This window comes from Platichthys flesus, chromosome 12, assembly GCF_949316205.1.
Source record: "Platichthys flesus chromosome 12, fPlaFle2.1, whole genome shotgun sequence".
Classification (NCBI taxonomy): domain Eukaryota; kingdom Metazoa; phylum Chordata; class Actinopteri; order Pleuronectiformes; family Pleuronectidae; genus Platichthys; species Platichthys flesus.
Window position 1 is genome coordinate 17,483,090 of NC_084956.1, and position 25,023 is coordinate 17,508,112.

Genomic DNA, 25,023 nt, shown 5'->3' on the forward strand with positions numbered 1-25,023 from the left:
TAAAAAAGAAAAATTCCTGGATCCACACCAAATTTTAATGGGATCCTTCCCCCAAGTTTTGTAGTTGTCCATTAAATGATTTGTGAAATCCTGTAAACTAATAAAGGAACAAATGCAGATGAAGCTTAACCTCCCTGGTGGAGGTACGAATCCTGGGGACCATTTATTTTCTTTGACATATTAGAAATCAACTATTGTTTAACCGAAATGTTGGTATGCAGCAACAATACAGTAACAATAAGTTAAGTACAACCTACGGTCCATTGATACTTTCAATCCACTAACTGAAAATATATCTGAATCCTAACTCTAACCTGGCATAAAAAAAGCTGAACACATCTGTGACATATGAAAAACATTTTTATTACAAACTTGTTTTTTTCTTGAAGGTATCAAAAAGGAAAAACAGGAGCCATCTCATTCGTCTGCCTGATCACGGCTCGTTGCCATTGACACACTTGTGCTGCTCCATCCGGCTCCTCCGCAGCGTCTCGATGTGTTTGGCTCGCAGCCAGCTGTCTCTGGACAGCGAGGTCTGTCCCAGGCTCAGAGACAACAACCTGCAGACAGTCACAGTCAGACACGTCCCACTCTCACACATCTCAGCCCCAATTCATTCCAGACCCTCTGAATACTGTGGTTACATCTCAGTTTCCTGGCCGCGGCCGTCCACCAGGCATTTGGCAAGTCAATACGTTTAATTTGGTTGCACCATGAAGACACTGTCATCCTGCTTAGGACAGAGGTGACCTTTCCGACGTCGTCATAATGACTTACTGCTGTGATTATGTCACACTTTGTCAAGAAAACCATGGTTACAGGCTGTTTGTATTATTCTTGATTGATATAAAGGAAAGAAAGTAAGAAAGGAGCTTATATGAACGTAAATCACAGCCCACCTCGCCACAACCAGCATCCTGTGCAGGTCCTCTGCAGATACGCTCTGGGGGTCGTCCTTCCTCATATCGACAAAGTCATCCTCAACTGACTGAGGACACCAAAAAAAGGACAAGCACTTGAAGGACACTCATGCACACAGACTGCTCATCAGACAGACACACACAGGCCTACTGAGTACAAAAGCACACAAAAAAGGGGACACATGTGCACAATCAGTTTCTACAACGTTACTGAGGTCGACAGTGTGTCTCACCTTTGTTATTTCATCGGAGATGCTGTAGTCCAGCAGCCGAGCGACGCTCAGGTACATTCTGAGCTTGTTGAGCAGTGATGAGGTCTGCGGTTGCATTTGGATGCCGCTGAGATACTCCTCCATGTGTTGTGGGTCGACCTGAGGCTGTACTTTGATCTGACAATCTGACTGTGGAGTTCAAAAGTAAGAGTCATATTGATACTGTGTTATACATAGAAAATCGGCATTTGTATCTGTATGGCTGTATTTGTGTAGGTGTTGCTATGCAGAAGTACGTCATGTCTGCTGTGTGCACGCCTAGGTTGGCATATTCTCAAAACTCCATAGCATGCCAGACTGGATCAAGTCCTAAGCGACTTGACCCATAAAGAATCTGATCAGCTTGACCTCCCAGCTGCTCATCAGCCAATAGCTGTTCAATGTAAACACAGGCGTTCACTTGTGACTTCTAATCAGCCCGGCAGTTGTTTACTGCGCACTGCCCTTCACTGCTGGGCCAAATAGACGGCCGGGCCTGACGCCTCTCCCAGGGTTGCTGCTGTGGCACCCAGCTGCCGCCATGGCAACCCACTAGCCCAACACACAAGAATAGCACACAGCGAATTCCTCGGGCTGTTCACAACAGAGTGAGACCCGGGATAAAGGCGCCGGCTGGAGGGGTAGCGGTGGCCGGCCAATGGCAGCTGAGACGACAGCGTGACACTGGCTGGAGACAACCTCAAGCGATTGACACGGCTGTGTCCCATGAGAGGCTGAAGGAAACCTAACCCCTCCCCTCCCCACACTCCGGTCATACAGGAGAGGACGGGGTAGTCTGGTGTTTTTGTTTTATTTTTGAGAGCAGAACTGTGTGTAGTGGAGTTTTTCATCCTGTGGTTTTTCTGTGTCCTCACCGGCAGCAGCGAGCGGGCCTCTGACACGATGAGCACGTTAATATTGCAAGGGAATTCCATCTGGTGGTAGTTAAAGTCATAATCAACCTTCTGCCACGAGATCAGGTTCCCCAGGGCTGTGACGTTTCGCACACCTACAACACACACAAACACGAGATGTAGTGACTATCATCTGAATCGAGCCAGACTTGCTGACAGAGTCTGCAGAGAGGCCATTAACGGCCGAGTGTGTCCTCTCAGTGTTGTCCCCTTGTGGTGTCTAGGAGTCTCACCTGTTGTGTCCAGCTGTCCCTGCTCCAGCTTGGTTTCATCCAGGAAGAGCGACGTGTTTCTGGCCAGCTGCGCAGCTCCACTCACGAGCCGGTTGGCCACATAGTCCTTTTTAGGAACCAGCTGCATCTGGTTCATGTTTTGGAGGCTCATGCCCAGATAGTATGACTGCACGAGGGGAGAGAAACATTGCAACACTTTTAACACAATAGCAATAAACTGTTGCGTTATTGTCAAAGTGACAAATGCACTCACAGAGGGAACGAGCTTCTGGATGAACTGGTAGAGGCGCTCGGTGTACGAGGCGACCGTAGGACAGCCGCTCAGGTTCAGTGTAAATTTGCCTAGTGGGAGAATATCTCGTCTGGTGTACCTAAAAGAAAATCAAACACTTTAGAATGAAAAATCTCTTAACACAGGACGGCTGGTTGGTTTAAACAGACTGGAACTGTATTTGACACGTACACGTTGGAAATGAGATGCAGAATGAGGTACTCGGCAGCCAGGGCATCTCTCAGAAGGACGTGAGTGAGGTATGTGAGTAGCTCTGCTCTAACAGCGGCCATCTCGCTCAGGGTCGAAGATAAAACTGAGGAGGAAAGACAAAGAGTTAAAGAATTCCCTCTATGGCGTCTATAGGCAGTGCTCTATAAAAGCTGTACAGAGCTGAACAAAAAAATCAGCTGTATAATTCCTTTCCTTAGAAAGCTTTAAATGGAAATAATGTACTTCAGAACAAAGGCTGCTTCTTTCTGCTCCTGCACTCAGCCGGAGGGCGACAAGGATGTGACTATAGCTAAGGTTTGTGTAGCCGCTGAGTTGAAGACACAGATAGCATTAGAACCCACTGTGGATGGCAGGCCAAAAACATTATTTAAAAAGGAGGGTATACAAGTGTTTGTTCAGGATTATTCAAAAAAATTGTACCTGCTTTTAAACCTATGAATTCTTTCTATGGGTCGGAATCGGGCGGATCCAGGAAACGTTTCTCATTAACATTGTGAGATTTCTGGGACATCTTCCTTGATTTATCAGGAGAGAGGAAGACTGAGGGGGACTGATATTTATGTGTGTGCAACTTGGTGCAGATCCCAATAAAAATCTGGTGAATTTGAATGTGATTTCATAAATTGACTATTGCGTCCTACTGACTGTCATTCTAGTAAACACTATAATGTATGTGTATAGACTTCTTTTTTTATACTCAGCTAACTTTTACCAACCTTTGTAGCAGTAGATTCAGATTAGACCTTTTGTCCATGGAGGGATATTTAAAGGATCGTAGCTCTTTTTGTGTTGGTCCATGTTTGAAAAAGGAACACATACGAGTAGTTCCTCCAATTTCTTGTCAGTAAACTGATTTATATAATCTATATAGACATACAGATATGTACGATTCTAGCGGTAAAATACCTCTGTGCTCTCTTGTTGTCCAGACAACTTGTGTTAAAATAACCCAGCATCAGCTCTGATTTAACCACACTTAATGCAAATCAGATGAACAGAAGCTGGTCTAATTTACATCTGTACTCTCAGTAAATATCTGACTAAAAACTGCAGTGAAGCAACATTTGTGCTCCGGGTGGTTTTCTGTACCATGCTTAGATATTTTTTCTGTGTTCTCAAATAGGCTATTGTACAAATATTGGAAAATATTGGCATTTGTTTGAGACAGTATTCACACTCTGCTGCGTGTCCTTACAGGCACTATTGTCCTCCAAGGTGAGCGAGGGCAGCAGGGGGTTGTTATGCTGCAGCGGTTTGGCGTAGACCATGTGGAGGCGAGGGACCAGCGAGGCCGGTGGGCTGTGCACTCTCTGCTCCTCCGCCGTCTCCATGCAGTCTGCTGGGTCCAGGAGGGATGAGGAGGTTTCTCTGTGTGGACAGGTCAGGGAATGAGTAGGTAGATCAACAACAAGGGGTGGGGGGGACGGTGGGAAGGGAAATCGAATTAAATTGAATCAGGTGTCTTACTTCCCGTCCGCCAGAGCACTGAGAGCAGGGCTGACGGAGAGGATCCCGTACACTTCCAGTATGTCGTTCAGTTTGAAGCTGTCCCAGTCCTCGTACACCTGCCAACAAAACACAGCTTTGACCTTCATTCCAGCACTTATGTCCGTTGATAATAATTCTATCGTCTCTGAAATCACTTCTTTAAACTAATGTTTGACTTGAGATAAACCATTCGCCAGTAACTGTATCAACAGTCCAGGTTACATAATTGAAAATGAGGTAAACGCGTAAAATCCACTAAACCCACCTTCACTAAACAGGAGGGGCCTTTCTCTCCAGGCAGGGGGAAGTTGAGGTCCAGATGAGAGGACGATGCCGTCTGGCTGGATGGAGCTTCTCTCTCCAGTCGTTTACAGTCACCGTTGCCGTGCAGATCTGTGGGACAGTGAGGACCTGCAGCGAGAGGAGAGTCTGCATTAACGGATGAATTCACCCTTTGAAAATCTTGTATTGTTTGATTATTATAATCTACGATGTCCATCTGAGGAGTGTTGCTCTTTCTCTATGATGTACTACTTACTGATGCTGCCTGTGCCACAACAGAATAAACAGGAAACTAATTGCAATTTGTCCACTCACCCATTGCTGTAGAAATATCAAGTTTAAAGTTCTTTCTTCAGCTGACAGATAATCAGCTTATATAAGCTTCAAACAGACTTATCGGTACTGGTGCTTTAGTGTCTCTGTCACAAGGGTTTGATGTTTGATAACAACTTAGGAATCTTGAGAATATGTGTAGATCTCAGACGATATCTTCTAACACGAGTATCTGGACAATACTCAATATGGGGCGGACTCTACTTTACACTTTTGGAGTTTGTTGATATCACAAAGATCGCGGAAAGCTCAACAACAGCTTCTCTGAACTGAAAGAGTCTTAAGGCTTCAGCTGACCACCAGTGACAAGTGGACAAACTGTATTTGCTGATGAAGATTATGAGATGTGATTGAAAGATTCTACTAAAGAAACCTATCAAAATGCCTGTGTGGTGTGAAGTAATTTGAAAGTAAGGACATTTTAGGGGGAACTGCTGTTTTAATTTAACCAAAAGTAGGGACTTCTACAGCTGATGTTTTGAGAAGCTTCTGCAGTCACACTGCAGTGATCCAGGCTCATGATCACTTTCACCTCCGAGGATGAATTTACAACCATCTTCATGGAAACAAGACAAATTGTAAGTCTTGAGTCTATGAAAACACTGAGAAGTAGTTGGACACTGACTAGACAATGTTTCTGTTTCCCCGTCTTTACTTTACTAGCATCACACACCAGTAGGTGGCTCCCTCTGTTTCTGCGGTTGTGTGTCCATGTCGTCGACGTCTTCCTCGTCTTCCTCGTAGCTGCGCTTCTGTCTGCTCGGAACATACGAGGTGGAGGGAACCACTCTTGCTTGGCTGGAGCCGGCATAGCTGTGCGACAGAATTAAGGAAAACTAGGGAAGGACAGAACTATTCCTGCTTCAACTATCACACGATAAAATGTGAAATGCTCCGTCTCCTGTTTGAAGGAGAGCTTCCGACATGCAGGGATGACGTGGTGAGGATATTTCTTTAACCCAGGGATTTTCTCCAGGGATGGGCACACAGTAGAACGTCTGTCTCTCTGCAGTCACTGTGCTTCTGGAGTTGAAATCCACCTGCAGATAAACGCAGGAGACGGTGTTGTTGACGGCAAAGCTGAAGCTGAACAGAGGCATTTATAGGTTCTCTGAATGGTTGAGAAGAAGTGCACATACCCCACATTCTGTCACATCTTTGTACCTCCCACATCGCAGCACCTGGAGATGGTCACATGACGATGTTATAATTACAAGTCAAACATCAAATGCAAAACCACGCACTGAGAGGGTTGTATTAATGGCTTACTTTAGCCTTTGAGGATGGATCAACCGTCTCATACGTTCCCATGTAGAACTCCGGGTCGAACATGTCTTGGATTAGACAGCGAAACTTCACCAGGCTGTTGGGCTTCAGGTAGTGCAGAGGGATGTCGTTCAGAGAAGGAACCTGCACCCAAATGGAGATGGAGGTAGTTATTTAAAGGTGAGTTTGCTGAAACAGGCTGTGACTTTGACCGTTACGCACCTCTTTTGCATCACATTTGTAATAAATATGCTGAAAGGATTTGACAGGAGCTGCATTACCCAAGTTTGAGCGTCCTTCTCTTTCAGCCGCTCTTTGAAGAACTCGACCGCTTTCGCCTCCCAGCCAGAGTTTGGACTGTTCTGGGAAGCAGCTGAAATGAAGTAACAGGATGGTTATAATAATACAAAACGTTTTCCATCAGCCAGGTTACACAGTATGTTCGAAATATAAAGCTATTCAGTGTGTTAGGAATTTCAAAATAAGAGGGCACATTTACCAGAGAGCAATCAGTTGGTATCAATTGTATCCATTAGGCAATGACTGTTATTTACTGTATGTATTTATTGAAAGGGGCCTTTTTCTCTCTCTATGACTGTCAAATCAGCAGTGGAGTTGATTAATAGCTAGACAGTAAAACAATATCATAATATAATTGTCAATAATATCAATACAACAAAAGTCCTAACACATATATATATATATATATATATATATATGAGATGTAATTTTTGCACATATCACTCAGCCCTCCAGTTAACCCATCATGTGAAAAACAGTATTACTACTAGAGTTGTGACTCACATCAGGACAAAATACACATCCACATACACAGTATTAGTCCACTTTACTATGCCTTCTCAAATATTTCAAATCAATGATTGCCTGTAAGGGTGAATAAGATGAGCTACAGTAGACACAACAAGTTGTCAAAAAAGTTCTTAACACACACACTTAAGCTTTGTTGAGAACTTACATGTTTGTATTCATACAGAAGTGAATTTGAAACCACTTTAATTCAATTGAAATCTTCATGTTGTGTATTTTCAGTTTGGATGTGTGCACACAAGCATTCACATCAAACTGTACCCACACACACATTATGGGATTTGTTTATTAAACTAAACCGGAAGTATGTGTGTGTGCAGCAACGAAGCAGCGTTAGTGATTGCAACCCGCAGAAACATCTTTAACTTCTTCACTCTTAGCACAGCTACACACTTGGAGCATGGTGGTTAGCATGGTGCGTTAGCCATGTAGCTAACAGGCTAGCCTCACGCTGTCACGGTGTAGTTCCGGTGTGTGTCGCTCTCACCGAACATCCCTTCAACCACATCCAGAGGGAGGTCGATCCAGTCCTGAGTGGAGGGCATCGTGGGCCAGCGACGTCTGACGAATATGAAAGCTGTCACAAGTGAATCAAAAACAAATCTTCGAGCAGACACTTGTTGACTTTCTCCACACTCTCAGGACCGCAGGAGCTAGGGCGGGAAATTTGCGTCACCAGTCGACTAGACCAGGTTGCTTGTTTTGTGCACCGAGACCACCCGGAGCACGGAGACATCACACCGGCTGAATGACTTACTGGGCGCTTTGATATTTGGGCGCTTATGTCTTTGTTTAATGTTGGTGTTGCGATGAAGAGAAAAAAACATATACTCTCTATAAAAATAATACAAATTAATTTTAAAATAATGTGATTTGAGCTAATTTGGAAAGATAAAACCCCACGGTGAACATATCTTGTGGGACCTCTAGGCGGCAGCAGCGACGTGTAGTGTTTATTTTTCCGCACAACCAACGAACTGCAGTCACCTAACCTGCGTGCTTTTAGTAGATCTACAAACTATGTGTGACTCCGCCTTCCCATTAGTTGCTGCGGCTGATGCTTTTGGAGATCAGTGAGACCTGACTGCGCTCTGTTTGCAGAGCTGCACCTCCGCTGCTCGCCTGCTCCGGTAGTGGCTACGTGTAATTCTAGGGGAAAATGGCAGATAGAAAAAACAATAATGCTTCCAACTCCGGGGCTAACTTACTGTTCAACGCCGCTCCGGAGTTTAACTTCAACCTGCCCTTCATGCCCGTGAGCCAGGCCTCCGGTTCGGCGGTGCTGTCAGGAGGTGAGAGGACATGTCCAATCATTAGCTACATCCTCAGCAGGCTAAGCTAGCTAGCTAAGCGGGTTACCTGTGCTGCTGTCAGCTGTTATTTAGTGTTTATAAGTAGAAATAAAGTGTGTGAGTTTGTCAGGCAGGTTGCCTGAACTGTTGGCGGTGTGTTGAGCTCACACTGTCTCGTGTGACCCTGTCTGAAGAGGATGTGCAGAAACACAGGAGATTCACATCATCAAAACATGTCCTCCATTTCAATTCATCTACATTCTGGATGTAATTAATAGTTATAGAAACGTGTATATAACTGATTTACCGGCTGTGTCTAAATGGTCAGTGTGTTCTTTACTGTCCTTTAAAGGCACACGGGGAAAACAGGTTTAAATGTATCATATACAGAAGGAGGGTGGGATAGGATTCTTAGGAATGGGACAAAATGTCAAGAAGACTGATTTTATTGACACTGATAATGGACTGGACACCGGGTCTGGTTGAAAGCTCAGCGTGCTGGAGGTTAATGGTCTTTATTTATTTAGAGCTTTCCCAGTCTTGATGTCCACTCAACATGCTCTACAGCACAGTTTTGCCACTCACACGAGTACAGTGCATCTCAGCATTTTCTATATCACACATCACTAGCACACTATCGGCACAGCCTCGTCCTCAAATGGCTTTATGTCCATCTCTTGCGTTCCAATTCAGCACGGACTGTTCGTAGGAATAGGCAGGAACTTCCTGGTCGAAGACTTAAATGTCTTCTGCACCAGCATCATCTCTGTGGCACATCTACTTTGGACACGTGGGTTGGCCTAGAATAATTATCATACAGGCTATAAAGATAAGGTGGTCAGTGACGCTCTTATATATCCAGTGCTTTATTTAATTATTGCCTTGCTGATTCATTTCTTGGGAAAGAGGAGCAGATTGTATAAGATTATTATTCTTTCTGCTCCTTTTTATTCAAGATTTGAGATTTGGTGTTTGGTCGATGAAGGGAATAAACTTAAATATATTATCAGTGCTTAATAGTGTTTCCAGACCCCAGATAGCCCGAAACTAACATGTACTTCATCAGAGACGCATGTAATTAAGAGATACACTGTTATCAATCTGGTTCAAAAGCTCCACCATAAACTTGTAAACATGGTATGTATCACTCTTAGGTTGTTGTCCATTCTATGAACCTTTAGACGTATAGATTTATTTAATTTTTCCCTTCTGTCTTCTTTTCTCTATTTGTCTTTGTCCCTCACCGTTGCTTTCTCCATTTTCTTTTTTCTATGGTTCTTTTTTTCGGACCCCTACATGTCAATAAGATTAAGATTAAGATGCATTTATTAGTCCCAAACACATGCACAGACATGCAGAGGCACACTCATGCAGTAATGATGCATCCATCTGTGACTAAATATTTGTAAAGTTTATGTTCATGCAAATGTTTAATCATTAAAATGTCCAGCATGTTCGTTACAGAGTCACAGATACATGTGCTGCACTCTTTGAACTTTTCATCTGTTTTCATCTCCATCAGAGGATTCCACTGAGGTCGGAGAAGAAGACAGCTTCCTGGGTCAGACATCAGGGAATGGACCAGCCCCTTCTACATTCAACTATTTCTCCAGCCCCGTAACCAGCAGTGACCCGTTTGCCTCCATCGGTCAGTCACCGTACCCGCCGGCGGCCCTGTCAGCAGCTCCGACAGCAATGGGGCCTGTTTCTGCTCCCAGCAGCATCGGCCTGGCTTCACCACATCAACAATCTATGGGCTCACACATGAACCCCGCTACTCCAGCGTTCGGCAGCGCAGTTTACCAGAGCCCTATGGGACGTCACACTCCCCCCCCCACCACAATGACCCCACCGCCTCCCCTGATGCAGCCACAGAGTCATAACCCGTACCGACACACCCCCACCAGCAGCAAAGCCAGTCCTTATATGCCAGCTCCGGAGGTCCTGCCGCTGATGCACACACCACAGCAGAATACTTACCCACTCAGCTCGACGCCACAGACATTCCCAATGTCAGGACCCCCATTCACAAGGGTAGGTACAAGCTCATATGTGACACTTGTGTTTCTCAGATACTTGATTAACTCATTAAGTTAATGAAAACACAAATACAGCCATTCTTAATGAAAACTATGTTTTTTTAATCGGTATTATTTCCACCTTCTCCTTCAGCCTCCTCCCACACATATTCAAGGGCCTCCGCCTCCACCAACCACTGCTGGAGCAGTAGTCCCCGCAGGTCCCATGATGCAATACCAGTACAATGTCTATGAACCTGTTCAGCCTCATTGGTTTTACTGTAAACTAGTGGAGTCCAAATGTGTCTGGCTTCCCTTCAGCCTCATCGACTCCCTTCAGCTCGAGGAGACGTACAACTCAGGTATGACGATGTAGGACCTCTGGAGGCCTAGACACTCTATCATGCCGACCTATTTATGGACATTTACATATGTACATTTCTCTATTCACTTATGGTTTATCATTAGTGTGTCAAGCAAACACAACACAGCCAATTTCCCTCTGGGATGAGGAGTTTTTTTTAATCCAAGCTTGACAGTGCGGCTGCTCTTCCACCTCAGTGATCCTGGGATCTGCTCTAATGAGGTTGTGGCCTATTTGTCTTTTCAGTTCAGCCAGATCCAGAAAATGTGATTGTGCGAACAGAAGGAGGACGTTATGACGTGCAGCTCTACGACCGCATGCGGACTTCAGTGTACTGGGAGGAGGAGCCTACAGAGGTCCGCCGCTGTAGCTGGTTCTACAAAGGGGATTCAGACAGTCGATTTATCCCTTACTCTGAAGAGTTTAGTGAGAAGCTGGAGGTTTGTGTCACTTCTGCTTTTGACCCAAAAACAGATGTGTTAGCAAAATGTGGAACATCCTTTTTTCTGACATTGTTCCTTTCAAATTAAATATTTGTATTTCTCCCCCAGTTCTTGCACTGTCTCTGACGCACAGTTTTGTGTTATAACATATTGATTGTGTACTTTTGTCTATTTACACAGGCAGAGTATAAGAAAGCTGTATCAACAAACCAGTGGCACCGTCGACTGGAGTTCCCATCAGGAGAAACCATTGTCATGCATAATCCAAAGGTTACTCTATTTTCAATGCTAACTTGTAGTCTATTGATGATTAATCCATTTACTTTTATTGAATAAAGTGAGTGGTGACGCTGGTTCTTTCTACCTCTGTAGGTGATTGTGCAGTTTCAGCCTTCCTCCATACCGGATGAGTGGGGCACAACTCAGGATGGACAGACCCGGCCCAGAGTAGTGAAGAGAGGGGTCGATGACGACAATGACGAAGTACCTGATGGTAGAAAAGCTCCTCTTGTTAATTTAATCTAAGTTGAGGCACAAACATATAATGGAAATAAACTTCAAGCTCACAGATTTGTCAGGGAAGCTCAGATAGTTCCAGAGAAAAATTGTTTGTCAGGGAATTCTAAAGTGAGATCTGTAATGTCAAAGGACTTTAGAGGAAGTGCCGACCACTACAATGAGTTTATAAGGGAAAATGTATTCATATTTAACTGTGATATGTATTTTAACATCTGGTCATAAATGTAAGAATGGTTTTCTTGATGGAGGCTGTCAGGGAAATCAAATTGAACATTTCCGTCATGTGCATCTCTCCCAGGCGAGCTCCCCAAGGTGGATCACCTGGTGTTCATGGTTCATGGAATCGGTCCTGTGTGTGACCTGAGGTTTAGGAGCATGGTTGAGTGTGGTGAGTTCCATATGCCGTCATGCCCTTTGACAGTGTTGTTGAACCTTCCACTGGGGACATTATTTTGAGAAATAAACAATTCAAATTCTTGCGCTTCCAGTGGACGACTTCCGCAGCGTGTCACTGAAGCTGCTGCACAGCCACTTTAAGAAGTCGGTGGATGAGCACGCCATCAGCAGGGTGGAGTTCCTTCCTGTCCAGTGGCACACGGCTCTGCACGGAGACGCCACCGGGGTGGACAGGTGAGGAGAGTTAGGTTTACATGGACTGTGTTCTTTTTTATCTTAACAGAAAAATGAAATCTTATAAATCTGTAATATCAGGTCAATAAACAGTCCATCAGGATCCATTAAGTCCAGATATGCCAAGTCAGTTGTCCATTAATTGTTAAGCAGAACATCAGTTTTATGGAAGGACTGACGACCAAATCAATTGAAAACCATCAATGCTTTTGGTTCTTTGAATACTTTCTGACTCAAATTGATTAAAATAAACTAAAGTGTTTTGATGGTACAACAATGTAACGCACTGGTTTGTTTTTAATAGCTATTAGACAACAGAGGAGTTTTGGTGGCACGAACACAGATAACACTTGTTAGAGAATTTCTTTTAACAAAAAGAACACACAGACCATAATCTGACTTCTTTCTCTTTTCAGGAGGATAAAGAAGATCACCCTGCCCAGCACTGGACGGTTACGTCACTTTACGAATGAGACTTTATTAGACGTGCTGTTCTACAACAGTCCCACGTACTGCCAGACCATCATGGACACAGTTGCCCTTGAGATTAATAGACTTTATGCTCTGTTCCTGATGAGGAACCCAGACTACAGAGGAGGAATATCAGTGTCTGGACACAGTTTAGGTACCAAACCAGTTCAGTAGCTTCAGCACCTCTGCTCTCTCTGTTTCTCTGGTTTCTACAAGGTGGTTCTGATTTTTGTTCTTGCAGGTTCACTGATTCTCTTCGACCTGCTTTCTAATCAGAAGGATGGCTCTCTTGCAGCAGCCATGCCAGTCATGCACACTTCTAATGGAGACGCCAAACAGGTCATACAACAGTTAATCAACTAAACACAGGAACACATCTTCTATTATATATGTCTATTTATTTACCCACTGAATGTGATGCATCTTAGAATTGATCAGGAACATTTTCAGATCTTTGGTTTCCTATTGTACATAATGAAGTAGATCAAAATACGGTTGCAATACATCATGTAAGTTCTGCTTCTCTTATCAGGCGGCAGCCCCTGTTACACAGGACAGTAATGCAGTCGCTCCTCCGGCTGTAGAACAGGAGGTCAAAGAAGACGAAGAGGAGTGTGAAGATCTTTCTACTATGCTGGAAAATCTGGGCCTGTCCGAGTACATGAGCACCTTTGATGAGGAGAAGATTGACAGCGAATCTTTTGTAAGATTTAAAAAAACTTTTTTCCTCTTAAGATAAAAAAAAAACAACTGATAATTAAAAGTCTGGTAAGAGCTAATGCTGTTTTCTCATGTTAAACCTCATGTAAGTCTCAGAAGATAGTGATTGAGTTTATTTCGTCCATTTCTTTCAGCTCATGTGCACTGCTGAGGACCTGAAGGAGATGGGAATCCCACTGGGCCCCAGGAAAAAGATCAGCAAGTTTGTAGAAGAAAGACTGATCAAGCAGGCAAGTTGGTGTCCTGCGTGTGTGTGTGTGTATGTGTGCAGCTATTAAACCAGTGGTGATTGCAGTGCTGATGTGCTTTTATTCATCTCTGTCATGCTTTTACGTATGCAGGCTGCACGTCAGGCAGCCCAGGAGAAGAAAGCAGAAGCCAAAGAGCTCAGTCTGGTTGTGGCACCGCCTCCAGCAGCTGAAGCTCTCCCTGATGCCGCTCTGCAGAAGCTTCCTGTTGGCAGCACTTTCTCCTCCATCCATGTCAACTACAATTACTTTGAAGTTGGTACTGGACAGGTAATAGTGACTTCAAAACACAATGAGGTGATGTTTTTAAAGATCTTTTTATGTAGCAATTACTTCCCTGACGTTTTGTTCTACAGGTGTCAGTGGTCTACCACGGTCTTGACTTTGAGCCAATGAATTTCTTCGCTTTGGGTTCTCCGATTGGCATGTTCCTGACAGTCCGAGGACTGGAGAACATCGAGGAGTCGTACCAGCTGCCCACGTGCAAGGGATTCTTCAATATATACCATCCGGTAGGCTGCTCCATAACCTGTTCATCCTGAAAGACGGAATCACTGCTAATGAAACGGATGATGTTCAAAAGTTATTCACCCACTTGACTTGAAGCATGCTTCTGTCTTTCGTAATTGTTCAAAGGCATTTATTCTGTCAATTCAATCGACTCTATAATTCTTTAGTCAGTTTCATATGTTTTTTTTAGTATTTAGTATTATTGTCTCATAAATATAAGCAATTTCCTCTAAACACTAATTCCCCAAATGATTATTGTTGTGCATGAAAATACAGATCAAACTAGAATGGACCTCAATAGATCCTATACCACTGCCAAGGCCTAACAGTCTCTATAAATTAGACGGCACGAAATTAGGCACACAAATAGACTGATTTCTTTGATCAAGATCTATGCATTATTCCCTTGGTTATTGCCGATCTTACACTGTTAAAATTAAGTTTTATGGAAACCTGTTAAGTTGTTGTGTAATTCTGCTCATAAACAATAAACTGGACACGGCGAATACATAACCTCTTTGGCGGGGGCAAGTCTTCAATGTCACTTAATGTTTTAACCCTCTAATCGTTGTTCTTGTAGTTGGACCCTGTGGCCTACAGGATCGAGCCCTTGATCATACCAGACCTGGACCTGAAGCCTGTTCTGATCCCTCATCACAAAGGAAGGAAGAGACTTCATCTCGGTACGACACTCGCTCATTTATCGTCCCAGATTACTTGACCACTGTTGTCTTAATGCTGATAACACATTTAATATGCTTCAAGTGAATTCATTTTAATTCACTTGAAGCTAAAATAGTTAGTAAATGTTGTTCATGTAGTACTGTCCTCAGTTCAGTCCTCTCTGCCTCTTATGGGAGGGGTGTCCTAAGTTGAGAGGTGAAGAAATACAAAGAATCTATTCTTACATAAGCTGTGTATTCTATGGCAAAGAATACACAGGGTTTTACTTAAGCTGAGAGACAAAATTAAGTTTCACTTGTCTAAAATTTAAACACGAAGAAAAGGAAGAGAAGCTGCTGTTGTACCATTTTGTAGACAAGTAAAATAACTCAAATAAAAGTAAAGTAATAACCTCTAGTCACTTTTGCATTTTTTGTAAAGACTCGGGACTGAGCAAATTTCTCCATGCAGATTGGTCAAGTTGTGGATGTCTGTGTTTCAGAGCTGAAGGAGAGTCTCACCAGGATGGGCTCAGACCTAAAGCATGGTTTCATCACCTCCCTGAGGAGCGCCTGGCAGACGCTCAACGACTTCGCTCGCGCTCACACCTCGTCCGCCCAGCTTCAGGCCGAGCTGGCCATGGTGGCAAATCAGATTGAAGAACAGGAGAAGCAAGCGGAGGAGGGTGAGTTTCTCTGATCATGACTCTTCAGTGTGAGGGATTTCTGTATTGTTTCGCGATTAATTAGTGGATTCTGATTTCCCACAGAGCACAAGATCACAGAGGGCCCTGAGCCTCAGAGAGAAGAGGAGCCTCAGGTGAAGATCGGGATGTTGAACGGAGGGAAGCGCATCGACTACGTGCTGCAGGAGAAGCCCATCGAGAGTTTCAACGAGTACCTGTTTGCCCTCCAGAGTCATCTCTGCTACTGGTACAGAGCTCCCCATTTCACTCTGGCTTTTTAACACTGCACATCTTTAAAAAAGATTTAAAATGATCCTGCAAGTTCCTCCAAGTGAAACCAAAATGATTTGATTTTAAATTTTGTTGTTTGACAAAGACATTAATCAGCCACTCTATGAAGTACAAATCATACAAATATTTTTTTTTTAGCAAGAAGTTTATTGATTGGAGAATTTGATGCTTTTCCTATTGCTTCTGTAGCTCACCCCCACTTCAGCTGTTAGCAAGATGAGGGTGACGCTTCTACAGTAAACCCCTTTCTTATTTTCCAGGGAATCTGAAGACACTGCTCTGCTCATCCTCAAAGAGATCTACAACACCATGGGGATCCATCCAGAACAACTCATACATTAACAACATGAAGTACCTGAGATGAAAAGAAGACCGTCTCAAACTCTCATTAGGTTGATTTTATGTCAGTTCTCCGGGATTTTGATTCTTTCTCAAATCTTTCCTCTTTTATTTTCTATTCATGTAGTTAAGTGTGCAGATGAATAATACAATTGTATTATAACATTTGTCTTAAATTAAGAAATATATACGAATGAGCTGTTAGTTTCAGACACTTGACAAGTTTGATATTACATTTTTATAGTATAAATTATAGAACGGGTCAAGTTTACTGAATACATGTGAATTAAATCAAATGCCAACAGCAGAAATGACACAGCAGCAGTTACTGCAGCCTTCTGTATGTTTTATTTCATGGCCAAAATGTCAATAAATCATTTCCTTGCACAACGTTGTTGCTGTTTGGATCGTTGTGTACCGCTGAGAGGAAGACATGTAACGTTTCTCCAGCAGGACGAGGAGACTTTTAAGACTATCTACAAAAAGCTGTAATATCTGCAAAGACATTGATTTTAAAAATAATTACAGAACAGGATGAGATGTGGGAATGACCTGCTTTCTTTATGAAGAAAATAAAGCCCTTGTGTGACAGCTGTGCACTGTGTAAACATCCTCCCTCATCATTAAATGGAATAAAAAAAAGAAGAGCCTACAGCCGTCTGCACGGACTCAAATAGTAATTTCCTGTCTCTTCAATCATGTAGGTAAATACAAATGTATTCAAGTCAAAAGTGTGTTAGAAAAGTATGTACAAGATTGGCTGTAACATTCGATCGCAGTCCAGAATTAAAACCGTAGAGCTGCAAGAGATGTTCACTGGTCTGAAACGAACAAACAATAACACTGGGTGGTGGTCCTGAAATATTAAAGCGCTGCATGCTGTGAGCCGATCTGTGCCCCTGGTTCTCAAACTAGTTAATCAGCATGCGTCTTTGTTCTACTGATCCCATGATGACACACGACTGTCATCAGACAAAAGGAAGGTAGTGACTGACAAGTCACATTGAAAACCCCCCAAAAAAGGTCCCTTTTTAATCTCAAGGTCAGTCTGAGACATCCTGTGTATATATTAATACATATTAACTAAGAACAGAACAATATGGCTCCACTTACAATTGGTCCTACAACACTGTGCTAAGTGGAAGATTGGTTGTATCTAAAAGTTGAGATTCAAAGGAAATTTTATTTAATTAAGATATTGCAACTCTTTCCATTCCGCTGGAACCCGTGACGGCTGGCATGTTTTCTTGGAAAACACAAATCATCTAAAACAGCGGACATCTTTTTTTTCTGACATCATTTTCAGCCACAGCAAAAATCAACATGGTGAAGAAACCGGCTGACCCTCGGGTGATGTGTTTGAACCACGCAGGATGAATTAATGAGAAGTTTGTGTACCATGTGTAAGGAGACATAGTGTTTTTTCAGTTTTCTCTCCGCTTGTCTGTTACTGTATGTCGTTTTTTGGGGGCAGGTTTAAAGGTCGTCCCCCCTCAAAAAGACATTTCTTATCATCATGAGGTCATGTGACGATGCCTAGGGGTCAGCCCCGCCTCCTAACAACGCCAGGAAAGAGAAAGCGGAGGGCTGACATTTCCTTCATGCTCTGGAAGGGGCTGAAGGAAAAAGCATTTCAGACAGAACTGAAAAGAGGAGCTGAAGCAATGGAAAGTATGAGAACAGTGATGCGTCAATATAAGAGAGTAAACCGTTTATAACTGAAATTAAAAAGATAAACCTGAATGAGAGTATAATATGTCTCCTTTAACAACTGCTTGCTGATAGAGATGAAATGTTAAAAGCAACAAAAGCTTAAATCCAGGAGATCTATTACTTATTGAACGAGTGTAACTTTTCCTCCAGCGGGTTCAATATTATTGATTTAATCATGTACTCTTGAAGCGGCTCTAACTCTTCAATAAGACTCGTACCATGTTGTATAGTTTGATCAGCGCTCATGTCTGTACATTCATTTGTCTACAACTGTGCGGTGAAACGCAGAAGGATCAATGTAAACATGTCTTTGCCGTGACGCGTCTGTGTCGTCACCTCAGTCTTTAACACTGGAATGACTCTGGGTTCGTTAGAGGCTCGCTCAGTCCTGCGTTTTGCTCTGCGTCTTGAAGGCCTGCTTGCGAAGATGAGCCTCGATCTCCTCACGGAAAACCAGCATGCCCAGGTGGGGGTGGGAGGCCTCGTTCATGGCTTTGGACTGGATGCACATGCGGTACTGCTCGGGCGTCAGCTCGTCCGCACACTGCTTCTCGTGCCACATGTGGAAGAGGCCGGACACCGGCGTTCGGATCACTATCAGGTCGCTCCGGAGATACTTCCTGTACAAATGGACGTCTTCCACACCCCAGCCTTTCACCTCCAAGTCAAACCCTCCTGCAGGAAGATTTTTCAAAAATGTTGAATGACTCAAAAGCTGATCATGATTCTGCAGTTGAGTGTTGAGAAATGTTCAGTGCTCACCAATATTTAGGAAATCTGAGCGATACTGACATGTCATTCCAAACCCAAAGTCTCTCCAGAATCCAGCATCCTTTTTGTGAATCTGTTTGAAAAGAGACGATCACTTAAACCAACATTTGAAAATGACAGAATTTAAGTTTCTCATAATTCTAGACACATCAGAGATAATGTGAACTTCCTCACCAGTTGGAGTTCATGAGGTGGAGCCAGCTCCAAATTCCCATAGACTATGGCAGGATTGTACAGACTGAACACCACTGGATAAAAGACTTTCTTGTCTACAACACAGAAAGACATTCAGCTTCACTCAACCTGAACACAAAAGACAATAAAAGGTAACAGATATGAGGTCCAATATTATAAGAAACCTACTCGGTGCAGTGTGGAGACGACAGGCGTACAGGAACTCCAGTGTGAAATGGATGTCCACGTCACAAAAAAACATCAGCACGTCGCCTTTCTTCCAGGCGTGGGCTCCGATGTCCAGACCCCGACCCCGTGAAAACTCCTCGTCCACGGGGATCAGAGTGTAATTGGAGAAGTTCTCCTCCCTGGCGATATTTAAATGTTCATTTAACTGTTATGCAAAGAACGTAGCACATCATGAAAAGCGCGTTCTCGTCTGAGGCTACAAACCTTGACATTTTTTCCAAAGACGAAGTTGCCTCCTGAAGACCGTCCTGCCCAAAATACACCACAGTGAGATGTACTCGTCTGTCCTGCTGTATGCACACCTCCCTGGAAACACATTTTATATATTAGTCTCATCATTTACGAGAGCAATTTAATATGGAGAAATGGTCAATATGGTCACATGATCTCCAAGTGACAAATAACTTTGGGTACTCACGAATGTGTGTTCAAATCCGCACACAAATATCAAGTAACTTGTGCACATGTTAAAACAGTTTCGTGCTCACATTACCAACGGAATACATATCAATATTTTAAGAACAGATTTTAACTTCCACTTCACAGACTTCTGTTTGCTTTCAAACAGCTTCCTCAAAATGTCTGTTCTCATTTTTTTGACATTCTTGGTTTATTTACAGATTGTTAAATGCGAGTTCCCGGATCGCTTGATACGCACGGATCAGCTCACACGTGCATGTTTTTCGGCTCTCTGCTCCACACAGATTAATCCAAAATGTTTGTGATATTGTTTCATCTAATTTCACAGGAAAAGTTGAATATCAAGTCATCATGCGTGAACGCCAATTCAACCTGAACGTGCTGGATCACGCCAGGCTGACGAGGAGGGATTCATTCTCACCTGAAGTTGTGCAAGAACTGAGAGAAGGTTTCTACTCTGCCCGACAGTGGCACAATGATGTTAATAATCATTCCTGATGTTTCCACAGATGTGCTCCTGACTTTCATTAAAGGCCCAAAAGGCCTGAAGAGCGTGACGTGACGGAAACTGCTGGAATCCTCTTTGGAGAAGAAGAGCTCGTAAAGCGTCCCTTTGTCTCGCTCTGTCCTGTACAGTCCTGTCAAAGATAATCAAAAAAATAACAATACTTCCCAGAGAGAACACGTCAGCTTCAGTCATCCGTCTTGAGTCAGGTAGTGTGTGTGTGTGTGTGTGTGTGTGTGTGTGTGCCTTACCCTCAGTAAAGTGAACCTCTGTGTACATTTGTCTCTGCATCGGCACGTCGTCCTCCACGCCGTCCTCCTCGTCGGGGTTGTTGATGATGTCCAGTGCGGCCTCAATCACCTCCACCAGCTCGTCCCGCCGGTCTTTGCGTACAGGTTTCTCCTCCGGGTGTCGCGTCAGCCCCATCTCCAGCTGATACACCTTGGACGAGGTGAAACTCTCAAAGGGCACCAGGGCATACTCGCTGGGCAGGCGTGCCCCCGTGTTGACCTCGGCCTTGTCGATCTGAGAGTGCAGGTACTCCAGCAGATCTCCTGGCTCTTGGTCCTTAGTCTCTGCCAGGCCCTGCACCCCAGGGGGCTCCTTCTTGTCCTGCAGGAGCTTCAGCTTCTCGCTCATATCCTGCAGCTCCTGCTTGAGTTGGGCGATCTGGCGCTTGAGGCTGGCGGCGCGGCTCGAGTGGCGCTCCTCCTGCTCCTGCAGTAGGGCCTGGTAATACTCCTTGCTGTAGGTCTCTCCTGCTAGGCCAGGCAGTGTCAGGCTGACGTCTGCTGGAGGGGTGCACTCCAGCAGGTACGCAAACAGCAGCAGCACCAGCAGCAGGAAGAGCCCCAGGAAGAGCCAGCGGACGCGGCCCTGGAGCGGCAACCCCCGCCTGGCCATCACGCTCACATACAAGCTATAGTTGATAAGTCTGCATTCCCTTTAGCCGCAGATCACATCACTTATGACATGCTTGATCACAGCCGCTTAGAGATCTGGAGATCCATCGATGTTGTTTTATTGTGAAGGTCCGGGCTCTGGGCTCCAGTAAATCCTCATACATTAGTCCTCTGTTAATCCAGGAGATGATCACCTGACAAAACCAATCAGAGTAAGACAGTGGAGATCAGTAAACAATCAGACACAACACTTTGTGTTCCCATTCACTCCACCTTTGTAATTAACCAACCTGCCACTGACAATTCCATTCACATTGAAACATGTGTCTGTAACAACATGTTCATCTTCTTCAGAGATTTCACGTTTTAAAGACTCAATCACAGAAAGACACACATGCAGAATTAGCTTCACCTGGACTGTCCTCGTTTGCACACGGCGACGAGCTCTGAGCGAAACAACAGTACAGAGGAGGTGGACGAGATTAACAACCGGCAAGATAATAACAATGACTTCCGGTTAAACAGTGTCCTCTTCAAAATAAAGGCACCACACGCCCCAGAACAGCTGGCCAATTAAAATAAATAATTCTAATAATATATTTATTTGTATAAAGCACCTTTCATAAAATAAATGCAGCTCAAAGTGCTTCACACACAGTATAGATGAAGATTTTTTTTTGTATTATTTAATTAAAATTGAGAAGAGAAGAGATTTTAAGAAGACATTAGAACATGTAAAAGTAAAGTAAATACATCATGTAAGAAACAAAATAAGATGGAAATAGAAAAGAATGTGATAAAAAAAATATAAGATCTCAGGAGTGCAGGCAAGTGCAAGATCTAGTCAATTAAATGGAAAAGCCAAAGTGACAGGTAGATTAGAAGAATGTAAGGTGAGGAGAAAAACTACTACAGTATTCAGGATAGCTTTCCTGACGATAAGGATTTTATTACCTCCACCAAGGAGGTTAAGTTTGTATCTGTATTTGTTTGTTTGGAGGTTTGTTAGTTTGCATGATTATGCAAAAACTACTCAAACGATTTCCATGAACATGACCCAAGGACAAATCCATTAAAGTTTGTTGTACAGACTTTCTTATTCTCTTTTGTTAACTTTGTAAGATAGAGTTTTTCATCACTTCTGTTGAGTTCTAAAAAAAAGAATCCATGGATCTTGATGAGAGAAATCAGACATGTTTAGGGGTCCTATATTCATGAGTTTGTGCAATTTGGTACAGATCCAAATAAGAATCTGGAGGTCTGGGGCTTTTACACTTAATACCACCACATACTGGGCACTGTTGTTCCATGAAGGTCACACAAACCTACAGCTCCAGGCCTCGGCACATTGAGTAATGGTGTTCTCTTCTATCCTGGCACTAGTAGACTTCACCTGAGCTCACAGGTGTAAATCAGCCTCAGACAGCAGTAATGAAAACCAGCAGGGTTCTGAGTCTAAGGTGCCAGAGTTGGAAAACATTACTCAAATAATTCAAACACCTAAGGTAGTTAACGAACCATTTATTTGAGGATTGACAGCAATAGAGAAAGCTTTATTTTCATTTAAATACATTTTTCTAATTAAATAGTGACAGCGCTGGTTTAATAGGCGCCGCATTTTGTTTCCCTCTGGAAAGGAAGAGTTTAAAGCCAAAAAACATACAGAACTCTGAGTGTTGTACCAATATTAACTTGCCAGAAGCTAATATAAAATACTTTGTAAAGCTTGGGATTAGATATTAGTGAGATCCCGACTACTGCATATAAATATGTACCAAAGAGCAATTCTGCTTGATCAAAAGGTTTTAAGCAGTTTGAAGGGAAGAGCCAGTAACAAAACTGGAACTTTAAGAAAAGCTTGTTAGGCTGTTTCAATGCAGAATACCTTCACAACTCTATGAAGGAAGTTATACTGTATTGACTGCAACAAGTCAATTTTCTCTCCAAGTAGTCATGTAAACAGAGACAGACGTGAACTTAAAGTGTAAAGTTCTGCAAAATTCAGTCCATGAGAGAGACAGAGCACAGCCATGCACCATGTCTGTAACACACTGGAGTAGATGTTTGTACTGAACTGCGATGGAAAACTTCTGCTTACTGACTTTAAAATAGTCATCTCTGTGGCTTGGTCACTTTTAAATCCACACAGCTAACTATGGGTAACATACGCAGGGAAGATTTCACATCGTCATAAAAGACATTTAAATGCAATGATTTACAGGCTACAGCTTTGCCTTGTTTATTAGCAGTCAACAAGGGTAAAGATGAATGCAGCGCTGGTTAAAAGCCACAGTAAACTCTCAAAGCGATACCACCACACTGGTATGAACGTATCCTGTGTGGGTGACGGCTGTATACTCAGACTAAACTTTACACATCATCAGGTGAACATCACAGCTTCTGAAATATTAAACAACTCACATGTTTGTGGTTAATGTAGGAAATGAAGCCTGATTGGACATCTTAGTCGTCATTTATCATGGGAAGGACAACTACACACAGTGAGGTTTAAACCCACACACACGGTTTGTCACACACACAATTGCTGTCATTGTAAGTATTTCACATGCTGATGCATGAAATGTCAACTGTGGTATCTTTATCACACCATCCCTCTGAAAATCCTCATCGCCTACATGTCGTGAACTCTTAATTTGAAGGACCCGAGCCGGATATGGCCACGGTTCAGCAGCTAGCTTAGCGATGTTAGGAGCTACACTTCGCTTTCATGTTATTTCTCGGTTGTTATGCGGCCTGTTGATGAATCAAAGCGGCCATAAAAACAATAACTCACATGTCGCTGTGTGTGTCCGTCCCTGTGTGGGCTCACAGCAGCAGCTCGGCGCGGAAACCAGCGGGGGCAGCAGCTTGTGATGCAGATGCCACGGAGCAACGAGCAGAGTGGGTCGGAGTCTACTTCCGGTCAAAAGTATCCAATGGGATGTTGGGAAGGAATGTCGTCATCAAACATGGTAAATAACCTTGTTCATAATCATGACTCGATTATTGACACCATTTTTCTTTTCTTTTAATATGTAGTCTATTTGGATTATTATCTATTTATTTAACCTAATTGTATTTATTATTGATTTATTCTATTTACTTATTATTTTGTTCATTGTCATTTACTTTCTATTTATTTTATTTAGCCATTTTATACAACATATATCATTTTATTTATTTACGTTTTATTTTATTCTTATCCATTTTCTTTACTTCCTTATTATTTATTTTATTTTATTCATTATCTTTTTATCTATTAATTATATAATAATTTACTTACTATTTTTTTCCCAGTATTTTTTATTTATTATCTATTCACTTTGCATTTACTTAATTAATACCAATTAAAAAAGCATATACCAATATGTATAAACAAATTGTATTTAGCTTATGATTTGAATATATTATTTTTGAGAACAACTTAATAATCACGTAACTACTTTTCCTTTGCTCTGTTCTGTTTGCCTCTTTATTTCCCCAACAGTTCAAACAAACCTCTTAACTGTGGTGAAACATTATCTGTTGCATTGGCAATGACGTGGACTGCACCAGGAGACAGATCACTTGTTTCATGTGCAAACATGGGATCTATTATTTCTGTGGTGCATAAAGAAAACCAGGAAATGCTTTCTTGAGCCTCTATTTTAAGTATCCTTTTGTTAATTTGCTTTATTCATTTACCATTAAGTCTGGCAGGTGTCTGGGGCCTTCATCCCAGCATGTACTGTATGTAAAACACGGAGATACCATGGACACGTCTGCAGTCTGTCAAATAACTATTTTACTCAATGATTTAAACAAGTTTCTTTATTCTTTACTGACAGATACTGTTTCAGTGCTTCACTTACAAAATAATCAAACGTCAGATTCAGTGCTGTAAAAATAAGAGAGTTAAATGTTACCTGTTGCTGGAACATTAGTATTGGATATTCAACATCCTGATCATGTAAGAGACGAATGAGGAAGGTATGCCGGGTGTAATTCTGATGAATAGTTCAAACTATGTGAATCCTACAATCCTGAAATCCAGTTCTTGCATCAGAGATAAATTACTTCAGACTTCTTTATTCAAA

General features: G+C 42.8%; 3 protein-coding genes across 3 annotated transcripts; 1 reads left to right on the top strand and 2 right to left on the bottom strand.

The window, feature by feature from the left end:
* Window positions 1-342: 342 nt before the first annotated feature.
* Window positions 343-7,691, bottom strand: mcmbp (minichromosome maintenance complex binding protein). The gene is made up of 16 exons (XM_062401489.1): window positions 7,508-7,691; window positions 6,474-6,565; window positions 6,196-6,336; window positions 6,066-6,107; window positions 5,876-5,966; window positions 5,600-5,740; window positions 4,577-4,722; window positions 4,291-4,388; window positions 4,019-4,191; window positions 2,782-2,905; window positions 2,572-2,689; window positions 2,319-2,484; window positions 2,047-2,180; window positions 1,154-1,321; window positions 900-988; window positions 343-560 (listed from the first exon to the last, which is right to left on the bottom strand). Exons 1-16 carry the CDS (start codon window positions 7,563-7,565, stop codon window positions 434-436), a joined length of 1,908 nt encoding a protein of 635 aa, XP_062257473.1. The 5' UTR covers window positions 7,566-7,691; the 3' UTR covers window positions 343-433.
* A 426-nt stretch (window positions 7,692-8,117) lies between these two features.
* sec23ip (SEC23 interacting protein) lies at window positions 8,118-16,603 on the top strand. The gene is made up of 18 exons (XM_062400605.1): window positions 8,118-8,312; window positions 9,835-10,346; window positions 10,485-10,692; window positions 10,941-11,134; window positions 11,318-11,407; window positions 11,510-11,630; window positions 11,955-12,044; window positions 12,145-12,286; window positions 12,703-12,911; window positions 12,999-13,096; window positions 13,290-13,460; window positions 13,612-13,707; window positions 13,819-13,995; window positions 14,082-14,237; window positions 14,816-14,918; window positions 15,401-15,583; window positions 15,668-15,830; window positions 16,135-16,603. The coding sequence occupies exons 1-18, from the start codon at window positions 8,180-8,182 to the stop codon at window positions 16,214-16,216; spliced, it is 2,928 nt and encodes a 975-aa protein (XP_062256589.1). The 5' UTR covers window positions 8,118-8,179; the 3' UTR covers window positions 16,217-16,603.
* Window positions 16,539-23,858, bottom strand: csgalnact2 (chondroitin sulfate N-acetylgalactosaminyltransferase 2). The gene is made up of 8 exons (XM_062400606.1): window positions 23,742-23,858; window positions 20,297-21,141; window positions 19,962-20,178; window positions 19,325-19,426; window positions 19,061-19,239; window positions 18,872-18,966; window positions 18,689-18,770; window positions 16,539-18,601 (listed from the first exon to the last, which is right to left on the bottom strand). The coding sequence occupies exons 2-8, from the start codon at window positions 20,946-20,948 to the stop codon at window positions 18,309-18,311; spliced, it is 1,620 nt and encodes a 539-aa protein (XP_062256590.1). The 5' UTR covers window positions 20,949-21,141; window positions 23,742-23,858; the 3' UTR covers window positions 16,539-18,308.
* Window positions 23,859-25,023: the final 1,165 nt, after the last annotated feature.

Coding starts and splice junctions, on each gene's coding strand:
- sec23ip (XM_062400605.1), top strand. CDS start 8,180: ATGGCAGATAGAAAAAACAATAATGCTTCCAACTCCGGGGCTAACTTA. Junction 12,287..12,702: donor GACGCCACCGGGGTGGACAG/GTGAGGAGAGTT, acceptor TTCTCTTTTCAG/GAGGATAAAGAAGATCACCC. Junction 13,097..13,289: donor CTAATGGAGACGCCAAACAG/GTCATACAACAG, acceptor TTCTCTTATCAG/GCGGCAGCCCCTGTTACACA.
- mcmbp (XM_062401489.1), bottom strand. CDS start 7,565: ATGCCCTCCACTCAGGACTGGATCGACCTCCCTCTGGATGTGGTTGAA. Junction 4,723..5,599: donor ACAGAGGGAGCCACCTACTG/GTGTGTGATGCT, acceptor CTCTCGCTGCAG/GTCCTCACTGTCCCACAGAT. Junction 2,485..2,571: donor TCCAGAAGCTCGTTCCCTCT/GTGAGTGCATTT, acceptor CCCCTCGTGCAG/TCATACTATCTGGGCATGAG.
- csgalnact2 (XM_062400606.1), bottom strand. CDS start 20,948: ATGGCCAGGCGGGGGTTGCCGCTCCAGGGCCGCGTCCGCTGGCTCTTC. Junction 19,427..19,961: donor CAGTTCTTGCACAACTTCAG/GTGAGAATGAAT, acceptor ATGTGTTTCCAG/GGAGGTGTGCATACAGCAGG. Junction 19,240..19,324: donor TCTTTGGAAAAAATGTCAAG/GTTTGTAGCCTC, acceptor AAATATCGCCAG/GGAGGAGAACTTCTCCAATT.